At 42.9% G+C, this 12,251-nt stretch overlaps 1 protein-coding gene across 3 annotated transcripts in view; it reads right to left on the bottom strand.

Moving 5' to 3' along the window:
• Window positions 1–7,397, bottom strand: part of fnbp1b (formin binding protein 1b) — a 53,855-nt gene extending 46,458 nt beyond the window's left edge. For 2 of the 3 annotated variants that reach the window (XM_076758701.1, XM_076758695.1), the window contains exon 1: window positions 7,081–7,371. In XM_076758701.1, coding sequence (XP_076614816.1) covers window positions 7,081–7,104 — 24 coding nt within the window. In that variant the 5' untranslated portion in view covers window positions 7,105–7,371. Of the gene's footprint in view, window positions 1–7,080 lie in introns of all 3 variants that reach the window. The other variant, XM_076758698.1, reaches the window with a different exon arrangement.
• Between the last annotated feature and the right edge of the window lie 4,854 nt (window positions 7,398–12,251).

Consider the following 12,251-nt stretch of genomic DNA (forward strand, 5'->3'; position numbering starts at 1 on the left):
GAAGATTTATTTCCTCTAAATGAAATGATTTTTCAGAATACAAAAACAGTTTACCACAAATGAGCGCCTGAGAGGCCCTCGCGATGGAGGATATCATGTCGGATCTCCTGCTACATTTCCTCCTCTTCCACCACACACTGAGTTTGATGTTTGAGCTCCTCGGCTGCTTTTATTCTACTGGAAGAAAAGCCAACACTTTAACCTGCAACAGCCCACAAGGACTTCAAGACCGTAACTTTCTTCTCTCTTGCAAACAACAAAAGGTTTTATGCTGCTGCTAGAATATTTACAGTCCTGTTATTGGGGGGGGGGTCCTCCTCACAGGGCTTGAATTACATAAGTATTTTCACTGTATCATCCAAATGAGCTGAAATCTCTTGGTGGTCCTATTTATTTTGTTGTTGTCGTTGGCATCACTAACTGTTCTCTGATTTGTTTGCAGCAGTTTCACTCCGCCCTGACGTGTCTCATTTCAGGATATGAGTAAAGATGGCAGATCTTTTACTCATCTCTGTGTGTTTAACACACCTTTATGCCTGACAGTTGCACCCAATGTTTTCTGAGCTAATGTACAATACACTGAGAGGTAACACCCACTCAAGGATTCATGGAAACTTACTAAGACAGTCTTTGTTATTGAGTGAAGCCAGACCTCGCCACAGGAAGTGATGCATATAATTTCAAGTGTCATTTATTTCCAAAACCATTTACTAACACAATCAATCACCTCCACCCTCTCTGTCTGGCATCACACACATCAATTAATGTTAACATGCCCCACATGCTGCCCCATAATAAATAACTCCTAAATCAAGCCAGATATTCCAGCTAAAGCACAAAGACTTCGATACAGCATCCTGCAGATTCGAGGGCAGCAACAGACCACAATGAAGTACTGTCTTGCCAGGAAGCCTCCTCAAGCCCACACCGCCTCTCAATAATCACAAAAATGTGAAGTTAATTCTTTCACTGTAAGAGGAAAAATCTAAGCTGAGATACGCTGAACAACCTCTGCAAACAAGCTTTATTTTGAAGCAACACATGATTGTATCCATCAGCCTCACAAAGGCAATTATGGAAGAGGGGAGAGCCAGAGAGTCTGCATGATGGAAGCAGAGAGAAGGAGAGGAAAACAGCAAATGAGGAAATGCAAAGAAAGGCAAGAGTGGGCTGCTGGGGTGAAAGCTGGACCAGCAGTTAGAATATTTTCAAGCAGTGGGAGACAAATGTGTGGTAACTGCACAGCTGCAGAGCCAGTTTTCATTATGGCTTTGAATCATTGAACATTAAGCAGTCATAAAGTCAACTGCTAAAAAGATTCACATGGTACCGACCACGTCCACTGACCACATCTGGTATCCCTTAAAAACGAAGAGATTTCAGGAAGCAAAATAACAGACCACTACTGTCGCACAGGCAGCAGACCCACTGCTTCTTGGCCTCGGAAACGTTCCTGTGCTGCACGATCACCAAAGAGGAGAGCTGAGATTACACAGCCAATAAAATTTACAGTAGCATCTTTAGCACTTAAGCGCACACACGTGCAGTTGTGTGTCCTAGCCAGCTGCAGCAAACATCTGCGCTGTCACATCCATTCAGGGTTAATAAACACAGACTGCAAAAAAAAAAAAAATCTGCACAAATAAAAGAAAATGAAATTCTGTTTGCACTGTTTGAACAAACGTTTTATCATTTCCTTTGGCACATAGCATGTTTCCTGTTTATTTGCTGTTTTCTAGATGAAGAGATACGTTTACTTCAAACCAAAAAAAACATTTGTTTTTGTCATTTGTTATATGTGTGAAGCCTGAGCTCTAAGTTAAAATCTTTCAGCATTATTTCAGTTGTTCTTTCTATGTTCATGCTGTCACTCCTCTCACTACTTGTTTATAAGCTACACTGTTTGGCCTACAGTGAGGTCCACTTAGGCTGGAAAGCACTTGTAGTTTCAATAGAGATGTTGCAGATACAAGAGGTGGTAGTCCTTCGTTCACCATCCTTCACCTTTAAAAGCCATAAAACAGCGAACAGCGCAGGCGATCTCTGTGCTCCTGTTACTGCACTACTCTGCTGAGGGAAACTCAATGCTGTAACAGCCAAATGACACTTACAGTGTGCAGTACAACACAGCAGCAATTAGGAGAACATGGAGGACTAGTGCTCAGGTGAAATACATCGGAGCTCATGTGACTGAGACCAAATAGTCATTTAATTTCCACGGTCACAGCAGTGATTAGAGGCAGACTTTACAAATAACAGAAGAGGCAATGGCTGAAGATTAAAGGCTGCAACAGTCTGTGGTGGGAAGGATTGAGTCACCTTTTCATGAACAAGATGGCAAAATAGCTTCGTCCTCTGCTATTCAGTTGTGAGGAAGTGGAAGGACAACATTAGTAGCCGGAAAACGCCCAAGACAGGGCATCGCAACGAATCATTCGGCGTATAAAACATCAAACACATGCGAAAATAGGTCTGAAACTTGAAGACAGTCAATTGTAGTAGTTTTAGCCAAACTGAAAAGCAGAAGGCGTCTGCAAGGACACAACTCCAAAGGGTCGGATCAAACAGAAATGCTACTTTTTGTAATTCACCTACATGTCTTACATATTCTAATGAGAACCTACTCTGTCTGAATACCCCCTCATCTACCCCCCCCCCCCCAACCTTCCTTTCTTTCTGCCTCTCCCCGGGGTGCAATCTGGGCCCTACAGATCAGATGTGGATCCATTTATCACTATTTTACCATCATGGAGGTTCAATGAAAGAGGTAAAGAGAAAATGAGCTTGGGGTGGTATCACTGAGTCAGCAGGTGGGTGGTAGTGAGTGTAAGATTTAATGGGGGGTTGCAAAGGTTTCGGTCTCTGACCCCCCCTGACTCCAGCACACTGACAGAAGGAAACAACCCAGCTCAGGTTTCAAGCCTGGAAGTGCCCTGAATGTCAAGTGAACAGCAGGAGATGAGGCTGGACCCTGGGGGAGTCTGAGCTGAGATGAGATAGAAGAGCAGAAAGCACTGAGGAAATCTCACTCAAACACCAGGCTGCTGCGAACTCGAAATAACACCACCAGGAGATCGGCCCTGATATCTCACCGCTGGGAGTGCCCCACTGAAATCCACAAAAACAAGATCATGAGCTTTTGATGGAACTTTTTTGTCTGCGGCCCTCCGGCAGAGTCTGGAGCACCACTTAACGACATGAGAGAAAACAAGTGACGTTTGAAAGGCCTCTCCAGACAATACCGCTTTCCCTTCTCAATGAGCTTGGAGGTGATGGCTAACAGATAGGCTAACTCCATACAAACTGGAGGAATGAATAAACAAAGCCATGCACCATTAGAACAGTGTAACTGGCAAAGCACTGTTCAGTCAGGGGGCCACACATATGCCAGTTTACTATTACTACACTAAAACCAACGCTGACGACCCCTGCAAGCTTCAACTCACCTTAAGCTGCTGCTCTTTGAATAGAGTTTCAACCTTGTCCATGTTGCCTCATCAGTAAGTTGCGTGACAAGAAGGTACTTTTACATCTATGGAGATTTAGGTCAGTCCTGCGTACCACTGTGAGAAAGGTAGTACATCCAGTTCCCAAATCACCACATGAGAAGTGAAACATTCAAGGTGTGTCATAGTGAAAAGGTGCAGTAGTCACTTTGATGTAAAGCCAGAGGACAAGGACTTCTTTTTTCATTTTTGACCTACTGTATGCTGCTGATACTTCGTCCATGAATGTCGTGTTTGATGTGACAGGATAACGTTGGCCTGCTTAGTGGCACCTCCAGCTGTAACATGAAATACTTCAGAGATGTTGCGGCGTCTCTTTCTTCAGACAACCACAGCACTTGATTTAGAGAGTAATGCCTCTATAGTTATAAAATAGCTGTCTAAGCTTTCTTTCTTTTTATTCTGACCCCTGTTCCACTAAGAGAAAGTCACATGTTTCACCACATTTGACTTCCTTCTTCCTTGGCTGTGTTTTTACATAATGCCTCTTTTGAAAGGGATTTGGGGGTCTTAACTAATCATCCATTTACTTCATTATCTGCTTGCATAAAAGGAAAACAACTGGCATTTCCTAAGAATTTGGCCCAAACTTTGCTATCATGCAGTGCATTTCAGTACTCTACGGCATGATATCGTGAGGTTTGATGCCATGAACATTTGCAGGTCAATGGAAGATGTTTTTGTGACATTTCTACTAGTACCTTGTTGGTAATGTTGCAAGGACAGGCCAGTGATGATCATCATTTACATGGCAGCAAACATTCCTCGAGTCTGTCTTTAAGTGGATGGTGAAGACTACAATCAGAGCTATGATGTTGCAGGAAAGGTATTTGACGTGAGTCTATCAACTGACTGCAGTGCTTTACTCGAACAAAGCCTTAACAATCACCATTCCAGTCATATCTGCCTAACATATGAAACTCAATCAACATAATTTGATTGAGCACACTTGCACTGCCTCACCAAAGCGGCCGTGCTCGTGAGAGGTTGAGAAACCACGTTTGACTGTGACTTCACTTCCTGAAATATCACTTGCTTTCCTGTTCACGATGAGGAACAACAGGACGAGTGTGATAAAATGCGTGGTGGATGTCATGCCTCATCCTTCATCTGTCACGTTGCACCATCTAAGTCTTTAAGACAATTAATGTAGGATTTAGCTTACGACTAGAGCTGGAATGACACGTCAGTTAATCAAACCTGCAGAAAATCCATTCAAACTTTTATAATAATCAATCATTTCAGTCCAAAATGGCAAACATCTCAGCTCCTCAAATGTGAGGATTGGCAGCGTACACTGATTATCTTTTCTGAGTTAGCGGGACAAAACACGACATGTGAAGTCTAACCCACAACATCCTGCCTTTGCTCTACATAAAAGCGTGTGTGCAGCCACAGCAACAGCGCCAGTGTTGCTGTATGTTTTGCTGTTTGATCTGGTTTGGGACAACAAGAAAATAAACCGTCTACTTTCTCCACTGGCAACAGCCACCTGTCGAGCCCGGCTGTGCTCTGTCTGCGGCCCCGCTGCAGAGACGTAGATTAAAGAACAAGTGTCTGGATTCTATTCAGCTTGCTAAGGGGGGGAAAAAAGCCAGCATCTGGTTGTAATAGATTATTCTCTGCAAAAGCTCAGACTCTGTTTAAAAAACTTTCACATTTTTCCAGACGTAAAGTACACATGAAAGCCTGTTGAATACCTTCAGGCTACGTTCGCTTTGCATGACTACCTGGGCAGCAGTGTTTCTCGGTCAAGCATTGCAGAAGTAAAGCAAAAACACACTGACATCACTGGGGAAATGCAAAAAAGAGCAGTACTGGTGGTTTTCTCTGTGAACTTTGGACCAGGTAAATTACTGGAGAATTCAGGGGAGTGCCTCTCCCTCCTTTTTTTCTTAGAAAGGAAAACACATCCCTGATTTAACTATCTCCAGACCCCTTTGCTGCTCGGTAGAGATAAAAAAAAATCAACTCATAAGACTGACTTTGTAAAACTGCAGTTTTATCACAGGAAAAAGGTGCAATAATGTGATCAGGCGTTGTGCACAATCAGTGACCTACAGTTCAAACTGAGCTGTTGTTATTGTAACCATACAGAAAAGGGTGAAACGTGAGTTTAAGTCAATAAAATGTGACCCTTCTCGCAGGTTCAAAAGGAAACTCCATGTGGTAACTTGCAAGCATACATTAACGTATATTTACAATGACAGACAAGTGCACGTACACATACCACTAAATGTGCAACGAATCCTGTAACAACAAGCCGGCACCTCTGTCAGGTAGTTTGTCAGCACACAGACAGCTGAATGACTGCTTTTCCGGCGGATCATTTCCACAACAAAATGACAACATGGGCCACTGAAACAACAGGAATTCCTCTCGCCACAACTGCTTATTATCAAGTCATAAAAATAGTTCGACACAGTCCTGTAATCTTCTTATACCAGCGCTGCAGTTTATAACACATTGCCCTAAATGTCCTTTTTTAAATTCCCCTAAATCTGTGTGTGTGTGTGTGTGTGTGTGTGTGTGTGTGAACACGGGGAAATACCACTGATGCAGGGGCTGGCTTAATAAGGACTGCAGTCTGTAAGAAGTTCACTCCTGAAAAGTGAATTTAAGTGGGATGAAAAGTGACATCACTACACAGGAATTCATTGTAGTAAGGTCACTGGGCCTCCACTTTGTCTTCTTCTGTTGCTCACAAGGAGTGACGAACCAAAGCAAACATTTATGAGACATAAGGTCATCCTAGCCCCCCTGGTTTTGTGGCAATTTTGGAGGATGAAACTGCAAAAGCCTCTGCTTAGTCAGTCAATTGCAATGCAATTTCTTGCCAAATCTAAGACTAACCTGTCAAACATTTCCTTTGTAGATAGTTTGTAAGCCCCTTATTTAGATGTTTACAATCTGTAGGTAAAATTAGCAAGGTGTTATTGAAGCTATTTAACCGTTACAATGCTTAGTGAGTTATTTTTTCCCCCATAGTTTATACTGAGCAGAGCTTCAGAAACCTTTTGTACGCAGATATTAATATCAACGGTGCGTTTCAATAACAGAACTTCACCTCATCTACTTCCTCTACGTGACCTGTGAGGTGCACGCGGTTTGCCTTACACGTTTATGTGACCGTTACAAAAAAAATAATACTAATAAGCAAGTGTCACTGCAATATGGACATCCAGCCTCAGCAGCTTGGCACGGCATGGCTAGCTATGTTATATTTTGAGGGGGTGTGTGCAAAGCGTGCTCTGAAACGCTCAAATGTGCACTAAAAATGGATGGTTAGCTAGCACGGATTCTTCAGCGAGCTAACATACATCATGTCACACCGACAGTGAAGCTAAACGCAACACAAGCCACAAAAAAAACACACCAGCTTCGGTGATTAGCGCCATAAATTAGTCGGCTAACGTCAGTGAGGCTGAACAGCCGCAAAACAGCGGATAGCACACGTCGTTTCAGCGGCAAACGCTGCGTCTTATCGCACTCACGTTTATCTCGTATGAGAACCGTTATGTCCGCACACAGGCTGCGTGAATTAAACGAACGTTAGAAGTGAACCGAGACTCACCCAGAGCTCTGACCCCCAGCTCATGGTTTCAGTACGATGTCCTCGGAATAATCCACAACTCGTACGAGGTGTTTGCAACGCACACAAACGGCAAGATGGGATTTCAGCCTTTGAGGTATTCGCCTCTCAACGACCGTCTTCTGACGAATAGGAGGCCTGCTGTACTCGCAGTTTTTTTTTTCTCAGCGTCTCATCCTGTCTGATACAAGATGGCCAGGAGCTGCAGCATAATCTTCAAACAGGATAGTCTCGCTATATGCAGCGGCGCGCGGGCACCCGCTTCGACCCAATGACAGCTGCTCTGCGCGCGTGCACGTGAAGAAAAAAAAAGGGGGGGCGGGGTGTTGGTGGGGGATGTCTCTGCAGGGTTGACCAATAAAGCTTTACAAATATCGGCGCTCCCTCGCAGACTGACCAGAAGCCCTGGACTAAGGAGGGTGGTGGTGCAGAAGGAGCGTGGCGGTGGGGGGTAGAGGGGGTTCAAGAAGGTCACCACCCACGGCAGATGTTTCATTGAATACCCCCTGAGGGTTTCATACTAACTTCTGGGCAACTTTCTCTCCGTGTCTTTTCCCTCTGTGATAAAGTAAGACACTGTGCATGTCTTGCTTAACATTTGCCCAATAACAGCCGGAGGCTTCCACTCTGCACACAGGATGTTACTCTGCAGCTGCAGAGTTTAGAAACTGTGATGCAGTAAGAATCAGATGGTAAGAGGGCAGCTAAAATCCTGCTGCAGCATCATGGAAGGGCAGCATTTCATGCACTGATGGCAGTCTGTCCTTCTATCCTTCGTAGAAGCTTTTATTGAAAACCTTGAAGCCCAGCTGGTGACCTTTGTTTGCAGACTGGACGCTCTGTTAACATGATTTTGACCAGATATTAGGTATAAATTTACATGGAAAACTGGTTGCTGATACATTCGAGGCACCTACTGCAACCTTCCAGTTCAATCTCCAGAAGCAAAAAGACACAAAGTCTTTATAATGATCTCACCCAGAGATAAAACAGTCACTGTGTCAGCAGTTATCACGACTGTGGTCGTTACGATTAATTATGTGAATCATTGCATCAGCATTAAGTTGTATCATAAGCCTTCCTGTGTGTTTAGCAACAAATTCTGAAGTGATTTGTTCATTGTTGACCCTCTGACCAGTATTGATACAACACTGCTGCCATCTAGTGGTTGGAGATTTTCTATTGGAGGCACCGCTGGGGGCAGTAAGTGCTGGAAGCTGGAGCTGATGGTTCTCACAGCAAACATTTTCACCTGTCTGACGCAGGTGGAATTAATAACAATTAATTATGTGTTTTTTCTTTTCAGGTGTGTACAGGGGCACCTGTCACTTACTGTGATGGGTAAAAATGTCAGCTTTGGGTGTGCATTTTTATTAGATTTCTATTACATTTGGTGCCAAGCATCCTTGTACAGCTATTACAGACAATAAACCCTTACACTTGTAGTTGAATATTACAAAATGCTGTTCAAAGTAAGCTGTTCTGTCATAATTACTGAGTAGAACCAAACCATTCAACGGTATGCATGCAGTTTGTTAATGGTTTGTGCTCCCAAAATTGCGTGGCATTACAGTGAACTGAAACATGTCTTAAAGGACCATTTACACGTTTTTTTTAGTTAATTTGTGCTAAATCATGTTTACTGAACACGAAAACTTGGTGTTTGTATATTCTATCACAACATCTTTAAGTACTGTTAAAGTTAATAATTGTTGTGTTGTGATGGCCCTGCTAAATTTGTCAGACACCATCTGACATATGGACACCATACCTCTCTAACAAGCGTCTGGATTCCATTGAGCCTGTCGATCCTTGATGAACTACCCAGCTGTGGTGTTATCTCTGGTGATGTGTGAGGACAAAAGTGTATTTAACTGTTGGACTACTGTCGGTTCCTCGAGAAAAGAGAATGTGGAGTCGGGTAAAGGGTGACTTTTTTCTGTTTACATTCAGATGATGGAGAACGCCTGTAAAGTGAAGGCCCTGCAAAAAGCACATCTTTTGAAATAGAAAGTTGTTTCACCAGCAGGGGGCGCACAAGGACCATCACTGACACCAATCTGTGCATGCAAACTCACAACCTACTGAAACCAAGTTTTTTGAGATTAAAGCCCAAACAATAAATTCACAGGGCATAACAATAAACAACGTGAATGCATTCAGTCCTTTCCCAAATATCAGAGAGCAGCGACTCGAATCTGAGGTCTTCCTGGCTCACATTTGAAAGGAAAGTGAGCGCAGCCACATGAGATGCTTTAGGTCATATCAGCAGCTGAGATGAGATCATGAGTCTCGGCTTTTCCTCTGATCTAACACCTAAACCAGATGGTGATCAGTTGACAGCTCAGCCTCTTAACTCATCTGAGAGTACAGGTCCAATAAAACAACTCCAACTTCAACATCATCCTTTGACTCAAGCCCTCTGACAGCCTGCCCTGTACATTTATGAACCCTCTTGTGTTTCAAGTTGATGTTTAGCTTGAACAATTCGTGGCTCGCACAGATGTCCAATCACAACAAACCACGTTCACAAATGAACCTCTGTTTCTCTGTTTTCACTTCTTCACTCCAGGTTTCTCTGTAGTTCCCAAAATGGCCATTGAAGCCTCTGTTAGGTTTTACACTGTCCAGATGGAGGAGTTTGATTCCAGAGCCAACAGAGAGCCTGGATGTGACCCCGATCCTTCCCCTTGACAGTGGTTCCACTCCACATTTAGACCAGTTTCCCAGTAAGCTCTGTACACTTGCTGTTCCCTCTCACCTTGATGCTTCATGGGGCTTCAGAGTTGTCATGTGAGGCAGGACCAGGATGCAGAGCTGTTCCTGTTTCAGTTAATGAAATTCATGTGGCTTATTCCTGCACAGTCCTGCTGATTAATCTTTGGTCTACACTGGTTTGATGAAGATGTGCAACTGAGATGAAGGGGATTTCAGTTTTACCAGGTGTTCTGCACATTTACACTTTAATTTCAATCACTTTAATGGGACGTAAAGCTATCTGATAATGACTCATGAGAGGCAAAGGCAGATCACATCTAATATGTCTCCTTAATTTCCTCAGGAAACTTTCCCCGAGCTGCTTTTTTTTTCACCACTTTGCCAGGCATTCAGTTTTTACTGGTAGCAGTTTTGCTCATAAAAGCAGAAGAGAAACAGTGTGACAGCAGACTGCATCTGCGGTAGGATGGTAAGAGAAAAGGAAATAGCAAACTGGATTAGATTAAGTCACGGATAGATAGAAGTCATGTGGACAAGCTCCTTTGTTTTGACCAAATCACCAGATGGATGCATTTTTGCAATTTAAAGTTGTGAAATCCTCTCAAATTTACATATAAATGTATAGGATACAGAAATAATGGGTGCATTGTTCCTGAGGTATATAATCACCCCCGCAACCGAAGACAAAACAGCATTCATAAGTGCAAATATACCACAACCTCACATACCGTAACTCTGGAAAACACACCCATATGTCAAACAATAACACACTCATGCAAACAATAGAAGATCTCAGTGTACTGCATCTGTCTGACAGTGTCTTCCTTTTTCCATTTATCACATCTTGTCATGATGCTTGAGTTGCAAAGTAAACAGCATGTTTCTCCAAAGCAAATGGATGTTTACTGTGTACCTTCGTTACTGGGCACAGTCGTTTGTGTCAGACTGTACTTGATATAAACGAAATTGTTCGTGAAACCATATTGTTTTCCTACACAAAACAGCAGATTTACCATCTAATTTTGCACAGCCGTCTGCAATAAAGCAAAGACAGGTTTTATTTTATGTCTGACACTATGTTACGGTAATAAAAATGTGTAGCCATGTACAGGTGGACTCCGGCCTCTTTTATGATAGTCCTATATGCAGTTCATTTTGGTTCTTGGGGGTAAGAAAACGAAGGCACTGCATGGTGTCCAACCCCAACAAATACAAGTTTTATCATAGCCTGCGGCCTTGCTTGCTCCTACCTGCTCAACATCTTCCAACCTCCTGCAACAGCCGGCCCTCTGTCAATACTCCCTCAGCTCCTCGGTAGTCTTTAGACAGCAGACGCCATAAACACGCTTCTTTCATTTGTTTTATTCAAGAATAAACACTTCAGCCAGCCAAAAATTTAGGAAATTGCTAGGTCTGACAGCACGCCACCCACAAATGTAAAGTCGCTATTTGGAGAGCGATAGAGAAATGATTGCACCAGGAACGCCCCTGATGTCGAGTCAGCAGGGGTATTTTCTCCAGGAGGAGTGAAGGGCCTAAACTGAAGTAAACTGAGCTTAATGAGAAAACACACATCTACTGTGGACACAAACACAAGCCTTTTTATCTAAATGTGGGCAGATATCTGTACACTTGGTCACAGCTTCTCTTATCATAAATCTGTCAGACCAGTAAATATTGAACCTGTGGGCCATGCTAAATATTTCAAACACCCATGACTGAGGCTTGTTGACTTAAACTCAACCTTACACCCCATCTTGCCATGTTAGTTCAAAGGCAAACTTTCCCAACTTGATGTTGACCCATTCCTGATTACAGAAGGAGAGTTTGTGCCACAGAGGTCTTATTGGTCTGGCTCCCCTGCAGGCAGTGCAACTCAAAGCTAAAATCAACTCAAAGGGTGGACATAAAGATCTGATGTCTGCAGGAAAGTTACTGGATGTCCTGACTGTGAAGCCAGTTAAATCATTTACGTTTTATGGATCCATTACTGCAACCTGTGTTCACCAGTAAATCCAACAAATAACCCCATGTTGCCAGAGAATATAAATAACAGTTCTGAATGAAGTCTACTGGGGTTGCAGTTTTAGCAAATTTCCAAATGCATTATTAACATATTTCATGTACTATATGCTTAAACTGTATGAAACTGTATTCCAGCCCATATAGACAAACCAACAAAGAAGCTTTTATCTTGATCTAAATAGATAAAACAATTAAGAGGAATCTCTAAAAATTGTTTTGAGTCTGGGATTTCTATTCTCCATCACAGAGTTTTTGCCAACTGCACATTTACTCATTATTACTCTTTTCTTAAAGTGCAAATTAGGCTAATTTCTGCCTCTGAATGGGAAGAATGATGCCAAGTTCAGAGTCTGCCAATGATTAGGATCACTGCACATGTTAAATCAGGATTAATTACAGATTGATCCTAA

The sequence above is a fragment of the Chaetodon auriga genome, chromosome 19 (assembly GCF_051107435.1).
Source record: "Chaetodon auriga isolate fChaAug3 chromosome 19, fChaAug3.hap1, whole genome shotgun sequence".
NCBI classification, from domain to species: Eukaryota; Metazoa; Chordata; class Actinopteri; order Chaetodontiformes; family Chaetodontidae; genus Chaetodon; species Chaetodon auriga.